The sequence below is a fragment of the Alosa sapidissima genome, chromosome 14 (genome assembly GCF_018492685.1).
Source record: "Alosa sapidissima isolate fAloSap1 chromosome 14, fAloSap1.pri, whole genome shotgun sequence".
NCBI classification, from domain to species: domain Eukaryota; kingdom Metazoa; phylum Chordata; class Actinopteri; order Clupeiformes; family Clupeidae; genus Alosa; species Alosa sapidissima.
The window spans coordinates 33,929,625-33,949,965 of NC_055970.1; the positions used below are offsets into that span (position 1 = coordinate 33,929,625).

The 20,341-nt window shown below is 45.3% G+C and overlaps 1 protein-coding gene across 2 annotated transcripts in view; it reads right to left on the bottom strand.

Annotated features, from left to right (window-relative positions):
- Window positions 1-20,341, bottom strand: part of LOC121682079 (SH3 and multiple ankyrin repeat domains protein 2-like) — a 133,243-nt gene that overhangs the window by 79,598 nt on the left and 33,304 nt on the right. For both annotated transcript variants that reach the window (XM_042062082.1, XM_042062081.1), the window contains exons 3-9: window positions 18,910-19,113; window positions 18,479-18,550; window positions 14,187-14,295; window positions 11,471-11,622; window positions 10,732-10,899; window positions 7,566-7,682; window positions 802-879 (exon numbers count right to left, since the gene is read on the bottom strand). In XM_042062082.1, the coding sequence (XP_041918016.1) occupies window positions 802-879; window positions 7,566-7,682; window positions 10,732-10,899; window positions 11,471-11,622; window positions 14,187-14,295; window positions 18,479-18,550; window positions 18,910-19,113 (900 nt within the window). The remainder of the gene's footprint in view (window positions 1-801; window positions 880-7,565; window positions 7,683-10,731; window positions 10,900-11,470; window positions 11,623-14,186; window positions 14,296-18,478; window positions 18,551-18,909; window positions 19,114-20,341) is intronic.

Below are 20,341 nucleotides of genomic sequence, written 5' to 3' on the forward strand. Positions count from 1 at the left end.
TGTGTGTGTGCCTGTGTGTACTTTTCTGTGAGCTCTCTGTGAGCACCAACAACTTCAGAAAAATGGGTTCTTGCACACTCCCAGTGTAGCACAAACAACAATGTACCGGTAACCCAAATGTGCTCCTCCAAACTCCCTCACTGAATGAATCTAAAACAGGTCTTCACACTAAAGAAATATTGCCTCTATTATATATCTATACTTATATCTACAATATTAAGTATGGCATCTGTATTACTACTCATTAGATAGTGCAGTAAAGTAATGATACATTACAGATAAACCATCTGATAGAACTCATAACCACCACAAGTATTTTGAGATTGACAACACAACCGCACGCCAGAAAAGGGGAGAGAGACGTGTGGTTCAAAGAAGCTGTTTATGTTATTTATCAAACACACATTCTGCTAATAACTGCATCTGATATTCATCAACACTCCAAGAAAAGCAAGAAGTCAATCAAACTCAGTCAGTCTTGTCAGACAAATGTCTTAAAGTTGCCTGCAGGACATTTCCTTGTGACCCAACAGTTGACTTACTATTTAGCGAGTAACAGTTGAAATTAATCCAAAGATTACTCATTAGCAAAAAACAGTTCATATTAATCCAACGATTACATTTGCGGATGGTTATCAGCGAAGTTCAAGCTGTTAGAAAGGTCTAATCCCTATAAAAGGATAGGCTTATGAACCGGCTTTTCTCTGCTATTTAAGCAGGAGCTATGGTAAGCGCAACGCTGGCTAGGGAGGCTAGAAGCATACCAGTAAGTGGTAAAACAAAAGTAATGTTCACAAGTACCTGAAAAGGAGTCTGGCTGTTGAAGTTTTTCACCTCCTTGTTGGCTCCCCGGACAAGCAACACTCTCACACAGTTGTCCTGGAGAAAGAGACAGAAAAACACATGAATTGAAAAAGAGAGAAAGTATATGTGTGTGTGTGAGAGAGATAGTGAAAGATGAGAGACACGGAACTCTGCTCCCCCTCTCTCTCTTTCTCTCCAACCTATTCTTTTTCCCCTATTCACTCACCCACTCTCCAATTCCCAAATGCTGTGGGAGGGACAGCAGGGGGGAAATGAGGGATTGAAGACAACATCCCAAATCAAGCATTCCTTCGCCTACCACGACTATTACCACCAAACCCCTGACCAGAGGGAGGCAAACAAACAGGTAGATGATACCTTGGCGCGCTGATATTCCCTGAGGTGGAGAGCCGTCTGAGTGTCAGATGAGAAAGCAGAGGAGGTGACAGTGCAAATGAAAAGAGAGGAAAAAGGAGGAAGAGAGAGAAAAGAAGGAGAGATGGTCTGCCTCCCTCTGCAAGAGCGGCTCGCCCACAGCCTGGCTCGCTACACACACTACACGCTCATATACACAATTATACACCGCTAGCTCAGACACACAATGACACCGCCGTGTGCACACAAGCATACACCAATGCTGCTATTGCACAAACACACACACACACACACACACACACACACACACACACACACACACACACACACACACACACACACACTCAAAACAGCTGTGACACTTCTACATTTTCCACTCATGCAGATTCTCTAATTCTCTAATTTTCACATGAAACACTGAGAGACAGAGAGAGAGAGTGAGAGAGAGAGGAGAGGGGAAAGTGAGAAAGAGAGAGAGAGAGCACTCCACAGACACAGTTAAGCGCTAACTTAATGATAGTTCAGTCTTGTCTTGACCAGATCCAACTGTAATACCAAAGTCAAACTATTACATGCAACAACTATTCCAATCCATTCTCCATCCCGTGGGGAAGTTCAGGTCCAGAGAGCTGGGCTGTGTGTGTGTGTGTGTGTGTGTGTGTGTGTGTGTGTGTATGTGTGTGTGTGTGTGTGTGTGTGTGTGTGTGTGTGTGTGCATGTGTGCATGTGTGCGTGTGTGCGCGTGTGTGTGCATGTGTGCATGTGTGTGTGTGTGTGTGTGTGTGTGTGCATGTGTGCGTGTGCGTGTGTGTGTGTGTGTGCATGTGTGCATGTGCGTGTGTGTGTGTGTGCATGTGTGTGCGTGTGTGCATGTGTGCGTGTGTGTGTGTGTGTGTGTGTGTGTGTGTGTGTGTGGCAGTAAGAGCTGCTGGATGGATGGCAGGCAGGACGCACCGGCTGAGATGAGGAGAGCATGCTTGAGTACGCTGACCACTGGAGCCCTGCAACAAGGAGGGCGGTCAACATACACATCACTAAATACCGTGTTAGTGCACAAAAGGCCTCCATCAGCCCACCACTGCCATGGCCACATCAGTGACCGCTCAGCGAGGCTACACAACGCATTAGTGTGGCCACGCAAGGAAGCCAGCATGGAAATGGGATTCACTGTAAATGGCAGCATCAACAAAATACTGCATGGGAAGAGGAAGAGGAAGAGGTGGGGTGTGGGGTGTGGGGTGTGTGTGTGTGGGGTGTGGGGTGTGTGTGGGGGGGGGGGGGGGGGGGGGGGGATTGGCATAAAAGCCATCCGGACTACATTTCCTTTAGAATGAAAGAATGAAAAAAGAAGGAAATCTCTTTGGCAGAGCCTCTTTCACATTTGAATCTCAGAATGTAAATGACCATCAAGCACTTTAAAATGTTTTAAATGCTTTCGGTGGTATGCACGTCGGAAATACGACAAATTAGCCCAAAAGGTGCGGGAAGTGGGAAGCATAATGTGCTGTCGCCTACCATACATCCATGGTTCAAATTACGGGGGGTATTGGAGGGGTCCGACTCCCCTAGATGAGACTTGGACCCTCCCAAATGGGATGAAAATAATAGTTTGGGGGGTACTGAAAAAAAATTATAAAATGTAATGTTATCCTATATTGCATGTAATTAAATGCAGTATTACCATCACATACCAACAATTCAGGATATAATCTAATGAAATACGATTTTCAAACCCTCACCCCCATTGGGCTATACCATTTCTCTGGTACGTTCAGACTTTTGCTATGATATAATACTGACGAATTAAAACAAATGCACAGACTGTAGGCTGCAAACGCCTGATATACGAATGGATTGACAAGCGGTGGCCAACTGATCATACATTTGTCTAATATTTCGTGGCCTTTGTAACATATTGATAGACAAGCTTAGAAAAACATTGAGTAGCAAGATCGCTATGGTTTAACCGGAGGTCTCCCTTCCACTCAGCGACCATCGCTGCTGCTTAGCTTAGAAATCAGGCCTACAATCACACGCCATAGGAGGAGTTCCATACTGTATATATACTGACACGGGGAGAGGTTTAATGAGGCGATTTATAATTTTGTGCAATTTCATTCTTAATGTCTTAACAAGAGGGAATCTGCACTAATATTCAGGGAATTTCGCATGTAGATGGTTCTCAACCTTTTTTTACCTGCAGTTTGTTTGAAACGCTATGTGAACATATAATAATCAATTGGACCTGAAATGTCTTTCCTCGTTGTCATTATTAGAGATCAGCCTTTCTTAAAAGCGTATTGCTGCACAAGCGTTTTGTGATAGAACACCAGGCGCACAATCCACTAGGCTACATTATATGCTAAACAACGTGAGGATATTTGTTTTCCAACCGTGAACAAGTCATTTTTTTATTTGCTTGATGTTTGGTAGGCTTGGCTATCCAAGAAAAACTAATCAAATGAACCCATTGTATTAGGCTAGGTGAACTTGGCTATTAAACGGGAGACTTTCTGTGGCCCATCTGTAAACAATTCTGGGTCTTAAATTATTTAAGTAGTATGTTTGCCATGTCCGTGCTATTGGTCTATGCATGTCCATGTTTGCATTGCACTGCTGGCGCGCAATTTTACGCACGGGGCGCACCTTGAAACAGTGTTTACCCAAATTCAACCCTTCCCATAACGTGCAAGGTATATTGTGCTTGCTAGTATGATTACAGTAGTTTCTGTTAACTTGTCGACCAGCCAGCCACAGTCATATGACCTATATTTCGAAGGAAAATTGACTGTGAACCACAAGTGTGAAATCATGTGTAAGCCTATATAAAATGGTGAGTGACGTCACCAGTCGAAATAGCCGTACCCCCCCGAAGCTCACGGTATAATTCGAACACTGCATACATCTCACGGTGGATGTGCACTTCCTTTCTGAGAGCCATTATGCAGATGAGGAAGGGAGAGAGCTGCTTAACTCCAGAGAAAGGTGAGAGTGTAAGACGCTGAGAAAGAGTCGGAGTGGAGAAGGAATGGACCTGCTATCACACTCATGTCTCAGCACACACTGCAGCACACACCACTGGCAAATGCAATATTTTCCATCCTCGTCAAACCCATGCCAACGGCACTGCTAATTGAGATGAGAATAAGAGCAAGTGTGCTGTTCATTTGTTTTATCCAGCAGAAAACAAACAAGAATGTTAAGAAGAACAACTGAGGTGCTGTGTGACCCATGAGTTGATTACTTTGGGCACAAAACCAAACCCACATGATGCCAATGGCATGGAATGTAGAGCAAGTAGACTTTAGTGCACATATTCAGAATGAGCACTTGCTGGCTTTCATAGAACAGTCTGGAGTAGTGGTGTAGTGCGCATGAATTGGAACCATCTGCTCCAGACTATTACATCAATACACGGTGACAAACAAAGCCGTCCTTGGTAAAGCAACCAGAGACTCATTTAAAACCACGGCTATTAGATGGCTTTTACTTCTGAAGACCCACGTGTGCAGAGAAATCCCATAACAGAGCGGTGTAGCCAGAGAGAGGCCAGGGCTGGGAGCCGCAGGGGGCAGGCGCTGTGTGTGTGCTGTCTATGGGGACACGCTGGACAAGCACTGGACAACCAATTTAACTCCATCAATACCAGCTGAGAGGACTTCCCATTCCATGATAATTGTTTCCAGATGGAGGTTAGAGTGCAGCACTGCTTCGCCGGAATGGATAATGGAGAGGTTATTAACACCCTCCTACGGCCGCTGCCACTGGCAGCACAGCAGCAGCAGCATTAGCCCATTCCAGGGAGCCTCTAACTGAATCTAAATGACCTTCAGCGTGTGGACCCTCCAAAGAGCCTGTGTGTGGGGCCCATCAGGCCTGCACTATTGCCATGACACTGTTACCTGTGTGCAGTGCTGCTGTGGCTACTGCGCCTGCCCGGCTGGTGGGGAGCTAGCGCTGGCAGATGGGGCTTAATCAGCTGGACACACACAGCGCCATGCTACAGTGGCCACTACATGCACAGCTGATGGCAGTGGACCGCCTCCGTCTCGACAGGTCTGTGTCCACAGCTCTCCACGACTCAGACAGGCGGAGCCAAAAAGTAAATCTATGTGTCAGGACAGAGACAGTGTTGGGCTGCTCAGGCTGCGTCTCTCTTGCTGTGGGTGACACTTTTCTAACAGAGCTATCTCTTTAAAAGATGAAATAGGTCTGTGCAACCCAAACAACTAAAGACACACACACACACACACACACACACAAACATCAGGGAGACTATAGAGTGCCAGGAATGAGGGTAGGATGAGAGCCACAGGAGCAAAGTTAATCTGACACAAGCTCATTAAAACACTGCCACCCACTGACAACACACCCACATAGACTGCACCGTGTGCAAACACATAGACAATCAAAAAGACCTATTTTAATATCACACACATCCAGATATATGACAGCTGCAATGGGAAATGCACACATATGACAAATAGAGGGTGCTATAGAAATAGAGATAGATAAATAGATAGATAGATAGAGAGAAGTGTGAGCTAATCTAACATAACATACATAAAACAGCTGTGGGGGCTTTTGCCATTTCAGTCTGTGCAGCCTTAAAGGAAAATTCCGGTTTTTAGCACTTTAAGGCTAGCCTAGAAATCTAGACGCACCCTAGCAGCAGCAAATTACATTTGCTGCCAGGGCTAGTCTAGCAACTCTCCGTTGGCTTGTGAGCTCGAAAAATTAAACTTCTATCAGGCCAATCAAATCGTGTATAGAGTTGTTAGGCGGGCTTAACATAATGATTGATGGCAGAGTTGCAACGGTTTGGCTTGAAATCCCTGCTACTTGAAAACAAATAAGATAATGTTGCTGTTGGCGAACAGTGTGACACGAGTTAAGCTTTTATTAAGTTGGCAAAAGTTTGAACTAGCCAACTAGCTCTGCTGGTGGGAAACCATTGGACTCATAGCGCTGTCCTATTGCGTGCAGAGGAAATTTGAAAGAGAACCGATTATCCCACCCCTCGGACTGAGCACTGCGAACGGTGAGTGCCCAGACCCTACATTTTAATGTGGGTCTAGCTCGTCAGGCTACTTTAAGGCCCTTTTCTGGTTTGTTTTGGATGAACTAGAGTGGTGGACACCAAAATTTTGACGATTGGTCCTGTCTTGACTTTTCTGACTCGTTTTGAATCGCCTTTGACTGCTCAGGGTGGCTGCCAACAGGCATACTGTACTAGGCTACTCAAACATGTCCTAAAACAACCGTTAACGTTTGTTTTCAAAACTGTGCAACTCACCGAGTGGTTAGTGGAGTTCGTGGACTATTAAAAGCAAATATATCGGCGCAATGTATGATTTCCAGCCGTCTTATTTGCTAGGCCTATTGTGGAACTATTTATTCAGACACCTCACAACCGTGTATAAACTTCCGCTCAATATTTGAACCTGAAGCATAGACGGTGGCGCAGTAATATCAACGTGCAATGAGTCTTCCAACAGAAATCAATGGGATTTTACAAAATGCCAAATAAAACACGACAGAAACTGTATTTCGCTAAGCTACACCACTAACCACTCGGTGAGTTGCACAGTTTTGAAAACGAACGTTAAGGGTTGTTTTAGGACATGTTTGAGTAGCCTAATACAGTATGCCTGTTGGCAGCCACCCTGAGCAGTCAAAGGCGATTCAAAACGAGTCAGAAAAGTCAAGACAGGACCAATCGTCAAAATTTCGGTGTCCACCACTCTAGTTCATCCAAAACAAACCAGAAAAGGGCCTTAAAGTGCTAAAAAACTGAATTTTCCTTTAACAAGGAGCAAAGTCATAAGGAAACCTCTAGGAATGACCAAACCGCCAGTTCAGTTCCCTGTTCCTGTTTTTTAGCATTAGCCACGTTTACATGAACAGTCATTCCGACTAAACTATTCCGATTGAAAAATGTGTGCCGTCTGTTTACAAGAGGTACGTTCTATTCCGATCAGGTGCTCTCAAGCGCTTTACAATCTTTGATTGGAAAAGCCGTTGTTGCCTACTTTTCCTTGAGAAGACAATCAAGAGAAGACACAGCAGGCAATCTGAATTACCATACATGGTTGTTCATTCAGAATAGGAGTGGACTAGGCTACACCACGTCTTTCATTCCGATTAAAATTCTGGAATAGAAGTGTCCATGTAAACGTGGCTATTGAGCCATTTCAAGTAGAGTCCAGTTCCAAAACACAATACACATGGGTGGGCACATACACACCCACACACATGTGTACACACCTAAACACACACACTCTCTCTCTCTCTCTCTCTCTTTTTCACTCCATCCCTCCATTCCATCTCTCCCCATCCACAAGCCAGCCGGGTGCCAGTCAGTCCCATGCGCTGCTCCCACTCACCTGGTTGTAGAGAGCACAGATGTGCAGAGCTGTGTTTCCTGAGGCGTTCTGAGCGCTCATGTCCGCTCCATAAAACAACAGATGCTCCAGGTGTTGAACATGTCCGTGTCGACAAGCCTACAGACATCATACACACACACACACACACACACACACACACACACACACACACACACACACACACACACACACACACACACACACGCACGCACACAAAAAACACATATGCGTAAACATCTTTTCACTGACTAAAAATAGGTTAAACATCCTTAAATTGACTATTTTGATGTTGAAAAATAGATGCATACAAGCAGAACATAGTCAGAGCATGAATGAGTATCTGTACAATAGGAAGGCATGAGGCTAACATCTACAGTGCCCTCAATATGTGGTATCATTTAGCATCATCGGATAATGCATTATAACATATAACATACAGTGCACCATAAACTCACTATTGCCCACTTGATTTCCGCATTCAAATCTACTTTATGTTGAACTGAAGACATTACCCTCTTTTCATGAAATCTACCATATTGAAGCACTTAAGATCAATTCTTTTGTGTTAAACATGCTACTGTATATAAATAAGGTTGACTTGACTTTCAAATGTGTAACAAATACATATGCGGAAATTGTTTAGAGCCTTTTTTTAATCAAATAAAGAGACCGTAGCATGACAACACCAAATAAAATTGTGTGACATTCAAAGGCATGTTATACAGTATACATGCAATTAATTCTGTCTGTCTCAGTGTAGATGAATGTTGTTTACATGCCAAGTCTCAAGCTTAGCATGAAGATTCAATTAAACAGCAATTATGATATGTAGCTTTAATTACTATAGATGACTGAATATACTGTATACTGAACTGATAATTTGCTGAGTGGATTGTGCAATACAAACAATACATATACCCCCTGCCTCTGTATGGCCTGTTATATCCTAATCTGACCACAAGAGGACAGTAGGCATTACCGGAGTACGGCTGAAAATCTGACATATATTTTAAATGCCAAACCATCACAATCAATTTGCTCCTCAGTTGATAAATGTCTTCTATAGATAAAGGCAGCAAAGAAATGCAGCTAGTTTCCAAAATAAGCAGAATTTGACAGCTACGGGTAGCCAAAGGGCACGGCCCCCGGAATTGGAATCAGAGAAGGATATGTCAGTCTGTGTGATGCGTCACCTAAAGGTTCGGGAGGAAACATACTGTTCATTCTGATCTAAATTTAGAATCCTTCCTGGCTTTGAACAAAAAAACTCTGTTTACATATGCATGTGAGGGGACTTGCGTTCCCCTGCACCCCACCGCGATCATGGTCTTTACAGAGCTCTGTTGCTTGTTGATTGTTGTTTTGTGCGTGTGTGTGTGTGTGTGTGTGTGTGTGTGTGTGCGTATGAGAAGAGAGTCGAGGGAGAGAGCACTGGCCTAGCCTGTGGGAGAGGGCATATGTGTGGATCTGATTGAGCTGGTGAATGTGATGCTCAGTGTGATAAGTGTCCAGCGGGGCGAGGGACGGCTGGAGGGAGTGAGGGGCCCACTCTCTCTCTCTCTCTCTCTCTCTCTCTCTCTCTCTCTCTCTCTCTCTCTCTCTCTCTCTGTCCCTCCCTCTCTCTCTCTCTCTCTCCCTATCTCTCCATTCCTCTCTCCCCCCCTCTCTCTCTCTGTCCCTCTCTCTGTCTCTCTCTCTCTCCCTCTGTCCCCCCCTCTCTCTCTCTGTCCCTCTCTCTCTGTCTCTCTCTCTCTCTCCCTCTGTCCCCCCCTCTCTCTCTCGTGTGTGACTGACAGCGTGTGATAGGCATCACGGAAGAGCCACAGCTGGGTGGGAATGCGTCTGTTCTCTTACAGGAAAGGGCCATCTGCAGCTCACCAGCCAGCAGATAAGGGGTAGTAACAAATACACACGGGCGGGCACACACACACACACACACACACACACACACACACACACACACACACACACACACACACACATACACACACACCTAGGTGCACAAAAGCCCACAAACAAATACACACACACATATACACAGCGGCAACAAAAATATGCCTAAACTCTCTCACACACACACACACACACACACACACACACACACAAACACAGATACACACACACACACACACACACACACACACACAGACACACACACACAGACACACACACACACACACACACACACACACACACACACATAAACACACACACACACACACACACATAAACACAGATACACACACACACACACACACACACACACACACACATCCCCTCTCTCCAGGCGTTTGCCTTGGCAAGGCTTCAAATGCACAGCAGCAGACTGAGAGTGTTTAAGGAGAGAGAGAGAGAGAGAGAGAGAGAGAGAGAGAGGATATGTGGACACCCTGTGGAACGGGTGCAAGAACACAACTGGTGGAGGAGCTCAAGCTCTCTGCGCTGGAGCCACACAAACACAAACACTGCAACACACACACAGACACACACTTGCCACCACCACAGTATCCACACACACCCCTGCTGTCCTTCACTCTCTCTCTCTCTCTCTCTCTCTCTCTCTCTCTCTCTGTCTTTCCTTTATCTTTATGACCTCCTGCCCAATTTCCAAGCTCTGCTGAAGCCAGTGATCAGCCACACAGTAATCTGTTCAGGCAGAGGCTGCTGAAGCCCAGGCTAAATGAGATATTTAACAAAGTAATGAAGCAATTAACGCAGCACAGCATTAGACACGAGACCTGCCGAGTGCCCAGGTAGTGGTCGGGGGGTTATTTCAGCCATTGTGCGGTCCTTGTTATGTTACAGTAATGACCCCCCCTAAAAACAGACCCTTCAGGTCAGAGGTCATCCATGAAATGCCAAAGGTCACAGGGCTCAGTATTACAGCTCGACATGTCAAGTGTGAGCAAGTGGTCTTCAGGGAGAGGTGATGACGGTAGTCATTTGGTTTGTCTGACCAACACATAGAGATTGGGGAGACTTATAGAAATGTGGACACTGTTGTGCTGTTTCAACGTATCTGATTTACAATTTAGTCATTTCATCTGTCTTTTCTGTTGCTTGCAACCTTTTGGATGCTGGAGCTTTGCTTTTCTGGGAAGGAAAGATGGAAAAAGACAGAGTGAGAGGGAGGTAAAGAGAGAGAGAGCGTGAGAGATGGGGTCACCTGATGGACTTCGTGCCAGCCATTCTCGTCCTGGCAGCAGACGGAGGCGTGCTCGTGAAGAAGCAGCTCGCAGCAGTAGGGGTCTCCCCCCACCATGGCCGTGTGGTAGAGCGCCGTCAGCCCGCGGCTGTCCTTGTAGTCCGGAGACGCGCCCAGCTCCAGCAGAGTCTGCCAGCACAAATGCAGCATGTCAGCCCGCAGGCAACACATCCTCCCAGAGTACAGCCAGGAGAAGCCATTCAGTTACAGTACAATGCAGGCATGCGGCACACTCACAAAGAGGACCATATAGTGAGGGCAGAGAAGATTGCAAAGAAACATGCTGATATTGTATTATGTGGGACATACTGAGCATCCAAGTGAGATCAACTGAAATACTTTATTTTTTTCAACTACAAATTATGTCCCAAATCCAGTGCCTATTGGAAAGAAGTGTGTCACACTAGCAACCTAACAAGACATTCATGTCTAGATTCCATTTACAAAAATATTGGTGCTTAGGCTCTGGTGTGCAGTTCAGCACTGCAGCTATTTACCAGCTCCTACTGAACCCTCCAGCATGATATGGGCCAGGTACCACAGCTCATCTAATCATTATCACAGTTCATCTAATCACTATCACAACAGCATGATATGGGCCAGGTAGCACAGCTCATCTAATCACTATCACAACAGCATGAAACTGATAATGTAGAGACCAGCAGCTCTGCGCTGCCTCTGCTTTGATGGGCAGACGTACCGTGAGGGTGACCTGGTTCTTAGAGCGGGCAGCTTTGTGAAGAGCTGTCATGCCGTCTTTGGCCCGGAAGTCCAGATGAGCTCCGCCGTTCCTCAGCACTTTGATGATGTCCACCATGTTGTCCAGGTGAGCAGCGAAGGTCAGGGGCGTTTCTGGGAGAAAAAATAAAAACATCCACCATTAGCCAGACTCAGCGTGGAGTATCCGTCAGGTTTAGTCATTCCCACTTGCCATTTCTCCTTTTTATATTATGATTTAAAATAACAGCCTTAATACAGTTCAATTCCATTCACTCAAAATAAACAAGATGACATTTAAATAATAGAAACATTTTCTTTTGATGTAAATTGATGTGTAATTTGCGATGTTTTAAGCAATGACGCAGATTCTCATGCAGAATCACTTATCTAAAAAGCTAAGGTTATAGTTTGTTGTACAGGGAAATCAAGGTTTCTGCTTCTTTAATGGAGGCTAAAAATACCTAATGGAATTGGTGCTAATTTCAAGATTTGATTTATTGGTGAGCTATTTCTGCAAGGTCATAGTGGTCAGAACCATCAGACAGAGAAAGTTAAGTACATGTAAGTCCTCTGGCAGCTGTAGAGGAGGAGAGGCTGCACTTGGCAACATGAGCTGTGGAGAGATTCAGAGGTGTTTTTAAGTAATGCCAGAGAGAAGACCTCTTAAATGAGACCAGCAACACAGAAAGCAATCATATCAACTTTCATATTCCCCTCCAATTCCACCAGCATTTAGTGGTCCAGATATATTTATATCAAATGAATATGTGTGCAGAAATACAGTACTTCACAGCACTCAACTGCTCATCTGTCAAATTTGCTCCAACATACAAAGAGACTCTTAAGTCACTGTCAGATCAATGTTCCTGTCCACTCAATCAGGTCTAAAGCACACCAATCTATCATCAGATCTACAAGTCAATTGCTTTAATAATGAGGGAATAGGCAAATGCAAAGGAACGAGGCTGTCACAGCCTCCCACTGTTTTAGATGGCAATATCCATCCAACCACCTTAGGTGTTTCCAAGGGCTTGGAGGAATAGCAAGCTATTATAGGGGTGTCAAAACTTCATATTCTTCCAGATGATTGTCTCTCGTAACGCCCACAGTGTTCACATGCACCGCTGAAATCAATACCAACAGAGATGATTCAAATACAATTTCAGAAGACTGAGGAGATTCGGCTCAAATGTTAATCTGCCATTATCCGCCACCCTCAAGAGACTTATCTTGGCATCACTACAAAAAACAACTTCTTCTAGTCTTCTATGGTAGCACTCTAATTCCCACATGATGCTTCAACCTCAATGAATAACACATCTTGGGATGGCCATTATGTACACAAACACAGGCTCACACACCCTCCCAATGGCACTGAGCACCCCTAGGTGAGGGGCATACAAAAGAGGCAGGGTGTCTCTCTCTGTCTGCCTGTCTGTCTCTCATAAACTACATCACAGTTTGGGTGGAGTTGTCATCGACCCCCATGTTCATTTAAAAATCAATCCCATCGACCAACTTAAAGGCCTGTCTGTTTTGAAGGGATGACAGTATCTAGACTGATGAATGATGAGGCTGCAAAAATCCATCTGTGGCTTTCCCCATCCCCCAAGAAAAAGGCCCACGGCGCAATGCCCCGGACGGCTATGACAAAGCTGTCTTTTGCACTCAGGTGACAGCGTACTACTGGGAATGCAGAGGTATGAGCCAAATCCTTTTTTCCAATTATCAAGAGCGAGAGAAAGGTTTAATTGGCACTACGCTGCACCCGTCATCAAGAAATACAAGCACAATTAAAGAGGTGGGGGCGGGTTGGAGACTGGGGGCTCGGCTGACGTCAGTGCTCTATTTTGTCTCCTGAGGAGAACCTTCCCACGCACTAATTGATTATCCCTGCCGTTTGTTTTTTTTTTCAGACGTAATGTACTTATACTAATACTTTGTTTCATCTGGCAATGACGTTCACTTGTGCTTTTGATTGAAGGTCACGTCCTTAGGGCAACATCACAGTAAGCTGCTATTGGGAAAGGTAAGCAGTGAAAAGGTAAACACTACTTTGATCCAGAGCAGCTGCGGCAGAGCTGGAGCACCGTGTCTGAGCCAAGCCTTTTGTCTGAAGTGCTGCAGTGCACTCTGACAAGGGCCAAAGTGGGGCTGTGCTGGAAGGATTTCGTATTGTGTGAGAGAACAATGGAGAGTGATCCTGGAAGTTTCAATAAGGCATGATACTGCAGAGCTGAGAGCTGAGTTGTTAAAACAGCCTGTTAGGGTATGAATGATAGTGTTTGTGTGTATCTGTGCATGTGCATCTGTGTGTGTGTGTGTGTGTGTGTATAAGTATATATACTCTTTTGATCCCGCAAGGGAAATTTGGTCTCTGCATTTATCCCAATCCGTGAATTAGTGAAACACACTCAGCACACAGTGAGGTGAAGTACACACTAATCCCGGCGCAGTGAGCTGCCTGCAACAACAGCGGCGCTCGGGGAGCAGTGAAGGGTTAGGTGCCTTGTGTGTGTGTGTGTGTGTGTGTGTGTGTGTGTGTGTGTGTGTGTGTTCGTATATGTGCATGTGTGTACACTACATGACCCTGCTGAGCTGAGTTGTTGAGAGCTGTTAGGATATGAATAAGGTGTGTATGAGACTGTGTGTGTGTGTGTGTGTATGTCTGTGTATATGTGCACATTAATACATACCCCCAGTCTCGGGGTCATGGTAGTTGGGGTCAAGGCCTCTTTCCAACATCTTTGAGAGTTTCTCCACCTGATGGTGTTGGATGAAGTCCATGAACTTCCTCAAGTTGGCCTGGAAACGGACAAGAAAGCTCCATGAGAGTATGTGGCTTGTGTGTGCTGTGGATAGAGCTGTGTGCTCGGAAATGGAGAAAGAGAGACAGACGTAGAAAGAGAGAGAGAGAGAGAGAGAAAGAAGATGAGAATTTGAGAATTTGATGATTGAATGTTTCTGCCTGGGCAATCTGAGTGTGGATGGCGTTACAGGACGGCACATTCCCTCAGCTTTCCAGGCCAGTTATAAATAGATAAGAGAGCAGATCCCTGAACACTACAGTGAGCTACAGAGCATCAGCAGGAGAACAGCCACGGGAGCTGGAGTAGAGACTGAGTAGAGACTGAGTAGATCAGGAGTAGAGCAGGAGTAGAGACTGAGTAGAGCAGGAGTAGAGACTGAGTAGAGACTGAGTAGAGCAGGAGTAGAGCAGGAGTAGAGACTGAGTAGAGCAGGAGTAGAGACTGAGTAGAGACTGAGTAGAGCATGAGTAGAGCAGGAGTAGAGACTGAGTAGAGACTGAGTAGAGCAGGAGTAGAGACTGAGTAGAGCAGGAGTAGAGACTGAGTAGAGACTGAGTAGAGACTGAGTAGGGCAGGAGTAGAGACTGAGTAGAGCAGGAGTAGAGACTGAGTAGAGTAGGAGTAGAGACTGAGTAGAGCAGGAGTAGAGCAGGAGTAGAGACTGAGTAGAGCAGGAGTAGAGACTGAGTAGAGACTGAGTAGAGCAGGAGTAGATACTGAGTAGAGCAGGAGTAGAGACTGAGTAGGGCAGGAGTAGAGACTGAGTAGAGCAGGAGTAGAGACTGAGTAGAGCAGGAGTAGCAGACCCGGCGCTAGGGGCGGGCAAAAGGGGGCGGTGACCCCTCAAATAAAGTCTGTGCCCCCTCCATTGTGACCACCATACTGTATTATGTTTCTATTTTGTTGTTATTTCACATAGTCTTCTTTCGTTAGTTAGGCTACATGCAGGGGCATAAAACTCACACAGCCAACTCTCCTTGCCCCGGTCTCACACACACACACAACGGAGACTCCCCTCCGTGTCCTAGGCTAGCCTCATAAGCGGAGGGAGCGGGGGTGCGGTCGTGCGGTGCTGGGAGGGCGGGGGGGGATGCTACTAAAGATGCCGCTGGTCTAGTGCCCTCACAAAGGGAGCTCGTCATGCCTATGCTGTAAATTAAATAGCCCGCAACAGGCACTCTCCCTATCACGCTACACTGTTGCGTTTTAAAAGCAAAACTGATGCCACAACTGGTCTGGGTTTGCTGAAGTAACCTAGGCTACAGGCTGCATTTATTACAGAAAATCAAGCAACATAGCAAGTAGGCCTAGTCTACACTATTTAGAGACAGGAGCTTAAGTTTACCGCGACAACAGCTGTCACTAATTCACATCGTCGTAGGCTGCGCCGATGCACAGACTAAATGGTAAAAAAGTTATGATAGCCTACTGGAAGCTTCTACCCTTTTGGATGTATGTTGTAGGCCTAGGTGCACTTAGTTGTTAGCGATTGACCAGGTTGTTTTTTAAAATTAAATGCGTAGAATAGAGTAGAGACTGAGTAGAGCAGGAGTACAGGAGTAGAGACTGAGTAGAGCAGGAGTAGAGACTGAGTAGAGACTGAGTAGAGCAGGAGGATCAGAGATGAGGAGGACAGAGAGAGTAGAGGTGGACAGACTAACCACTACCTATAGTTTATACACATGGATACAGAGTATTGGAAGCAGAGCTTTTTTATATTTTTATATTCCTAAGTAGTTTGCCTGTGGACGATGCCACCAGAGGGTTGGTTTCAGAAGGACAGCATATAAGAGTAGCAGAGAGACGCAGCTGAGGACACACAAGACAGAGGCTGAGGGGAGGCTCATTTAAAGCTAGCACAGCACGAGGCCATACACAGCCCTGACAGATCAACACACACTTCTATTCACACCTGCCTCTCACTCTGCCCCTGTCTTCCTAGAGAGAAAGAGAAAGAAAGAGAGAGAGAGAATAAGTGTTATTGTTAGGGCTAGAGGCAGCAAACACACAGTCTCCAAAGGCACAATAACAGAAAGGTGTGAGGACGATTGGTGTGCCTCTATCAATTACACTTTTACAAATGACCACAGAGTGATGCATTGGTGTATCCCTCCCACCGCGGCTGGTCAGATAAAGGACACTGCTGAGGGGAGGAGAAAGATGGAGAGCCAGATGTCCAGAGGAGCCTGTCATCTGAACAAGACTACTGAATCCAGACACACCTGAGGGGATCACACAGCACCACTAACACACCACAGTCTGCCAGTCAGTGTGGTGTGTTAGTGGTGCTGTGGTCTGCCCTTCAATAATTCACGCGGACATCTGATCTGAGCGCATCTGCCCATTGCCTGCTTGGTCCAACACACACGGTGTGAGGAGATGGACACTGACCTTTTTGACCCCAGCAGGCTGGTCTCCGGTGCTTATGTACTTATGGCTATTACCTGTTCCCACAGGCTCAGCACGGCACACCCCACAGACGGAAAGCATTTAGATGTCGTGACACAGAGCTAAGGGACAGCAGGGAACAGGGAACCCAGACATACTGGGGTCATTACAGAGAAAAACTGCAATGGTCAGACGGAGTAGAGAGAATAAGCCATTCCATACTCTTTGTTTATACCCTAAAAAGGCTGTTTTGAACTTGAATTGTTATCCTCTCGCTTCTTCCAATCAAATTAATTTGCACTGTGAACCAACCAGAGAGACAAAATCAATAATCACCGACACCAAAGAATGCCTTTGAGCGTGTAGCTTGCCCAGCATTTATAGAAACGTTTATAGAATAATATGGCAAAGTGCAGCTTTACCGTCTAGTTTACAAGACTTTTCTTCTCTCCCTGCTCTCTCATCCACAGAATGAGTGCATGGATGAGGTTGGAGATACTGAGAGAAAGGATAGACAAAATGGAATGATCGAGAAAGAAAGAGAAAAAGGAGAGAGAGAGGTGTAGAGCTAAATGAAAGAGTGAGAGAGCCCTTTGCTCTTGACCCAGAAATGTCAACTGTGTCAGGAGGCTTGGTGCTCGGAGAAAGAGGGCAGCCCTCTAGACCACGTTCCCAGAGAGGAAGTGTTGGAGCCAAACCACGTACATCTGAACACACACACACACACACACACACACACACACACACACACAAACACAAACACACACACACACACACACACACACACACACAGACACACACACACACACACACACACACACGAGAGAGAGACACAGAAGAACAGCCAGGAATCCACACCATGGTCCGGCTGCCACATCATTTACCCAAAGAACATACCTCTCAATAAGTTGTACAACTAGGTAATTTGCTACCAACATTTTTTTTCCACAGAAGTCTCTCATCCAATCAATCGTCCGAGGGCCACCAATGGGCTTAAATAAAAATGTCTCACTAATGAAGTGAGTTCAAATAAAAGCCCACTCATTCCCCTGAGTTTCTTTCTCCAAATTCAATTCAACTTTATTTCGCCATGTATACAGAGATACTAGGAATTTGATTTGGTCTTCTCCATGCAGGCAACACAAAGTGCAACAGAAAGACAAAAATAAAGACAAAAAAACACAATACAAGGACAGACAGGACCATTATGAGCAATACATGAATATGAATGTAAATAGTGCTGTGTTAAAAAAAAATAAAGTGCTGCCATCATTATGTTAGGCCCACCCACCGACTCTATACACGATGTGATTGGCCTCATCGAAGTTTAATTTTTCCAGCTCTGTCATCACCCTGGCCATAACATCTTTCAATGGTTGCCCTCTGGAAAGCAGCTTCTATCTCAAAAGGCCAAAACAGAAAGACTAAGAAGAAGTTTTTCCCCTAAGCCATACGGACAATGAATGCATAATTCCCCCCTCTTCATAAACTTCTTCAATTTTATTTTATTTATTCCCCACCCCTCTTCTGTTTTCTATCTTCTTACTTTTCTATTATTATTAAACTTTGCACAGCTGGGAGTTGCAGTCGCAATCATTTCGCAATCATTTCACTGCTTTTTGTTCCACAAATTATGCATGTGACAAAAAAAATCTTGATTCTTGAATCGCAAGCCAACGGAGAGTTGCTAGACTACCCTGCCTGCCAATTACATTTGCTGCCGCTAGGTTGCGTCTAGATTTCTAGGCTAAACAAAACGCAGAGCAAATTAAAAAAACATTTTTTCTCACCTTTGTGTGAAGTTTGGCAATCAGCTTCTCATCCACATTCGGTTGTTTGTAGACTCTGCTCTTGTATCGGAACTGTGGTGTGCACAAAACACAAAGACAGAGCTCAAATCTGACATGTAATACTACATGCTCATATTGTATGCAGAGAAGAGTGTGTAGATTATTATTATTTAGTGTTATCATAGTAGTATCATTACAGCATTTCCAAATCCACCTCTATTGGCATGGTCACACGGCCCTCAAAACAGCTTCTTTTGCATAATGGGTTTTAAAACATAGGGAAATAAGGAACAATGAAAAAGTGTCATTTGTGACAAGGATATTTGGTCTGTGTTGTTGAGATTATTTTTGTAGAGTCTAATGGAACTGTGTATGTATTCACTCTGGTGAATTTCCACTAGTGGTGTATTTGTGGTTGAGGTCCATTGTACCTCCAGGGATGGAACCCCTTTGCTGATTGGCTGGGGATACTCCCGGAGGAGGCGTTCCTCATCCAGGAACTTGCCGTCACGGCCGTTACTCGCCGGCTGGTAGAGGCCATAGTTCAGTATGTCCTTTAGGCTCTGACTCAATGTGCACAGGATCCGTTGCTTGGCAACCCACACAGTGGCATCAGGGTTGAACCTCATACATTTCTGTCGGGGGTGGGGGGTGGGGGAGGGCAGAAACAGGTGGGGGAGAGGGGGTTGGAAGGGTTACAGTCGCCTGGGTTGGCAAAGGGAGTCGATGGCGGGCTGAGAGCCAGCACACCTTTAGCCATTCTCCCTGTTGAAAAGCATTTTGGGCACAAGAGCAACACTTGCTTGCGAGCAGATAAACAAGCATGCAATTACAAACTGTTATTTAGTCATCCATTGTTTTCTATCATTTATATTCTAACTATCTAAATAATACTGGCTCTATTGACCTAATGCCTCCCCTGCAGCGAGGCAGATTACTGACAAACACATACAAATGCACAGCGGGCTCCATAATAGAGGATTAGGCCCCAGTACTGAGCCTTTCACTTCTGCACAGCTGATGATAGTGGATTTGGTGCTCTGGTTGTGTGAGCAATGTATGAATAAAAAAGGAAATATCACAGGCAGTGCTGAATGCCTTATTCCCATGGCTGGCTGGGCGAGCGAGAGGAAAGCAGAAGGGTGGTAGGGGCTAAGCAGATGTCTGGCATTTGGGCGCACAAGAGTTCAGGAATACGTCCTTTTTCATGTGCTTGGCTCGCTGTGATTATTACTCCCTCACGCTCTTATGGTCAGCGCCTCACAGCAGGAGGGACACCAGGCGGCCCCTGCTAACCTTCTGTGGGCAAAAGCGTTCAGGGGTGATATTTCAGCACCATTTCTGCACTGGCATTGATGTCCCAAAAAAATGTTAATTGGCTATGGTCCAAGTGCTGACACTGTGCACTCTTCATATCGGGAACTTTTAATTATGTTTCCATTCTGAAATATGTTCTGATTGGAATAGACTGTTACCATGCCTCTTGCTTGTGCTGTGGCAGAATACTGCCCTGATGTTTACATATAAAGCCTGGTAGCTTCCCTTCCTTTCCCTACTCTTCCAGATCTAAAGAACCACCAGGCTCTGTAACACTCCAATGCATTAACCTCAAGGTATTCTGAAAACATAAGTAGACTGTACTCCTCCTGTACTCCAACTGATGTCTCTGCCAGAATACTTAATTATCTTCTTATTTTGGATACAATGCAGGCCAATAACAAATAAGAGAAATCCTACAGGAAGGAATCTCATGAGACAACATAACATGTGTGGGTGAAGGAGAGGCATGAGAATATGCCACACTACACATGGAGGACTATTACCCCAGAGAGGGCTGTGTATTTGCATGTAATCCTCTGGTTC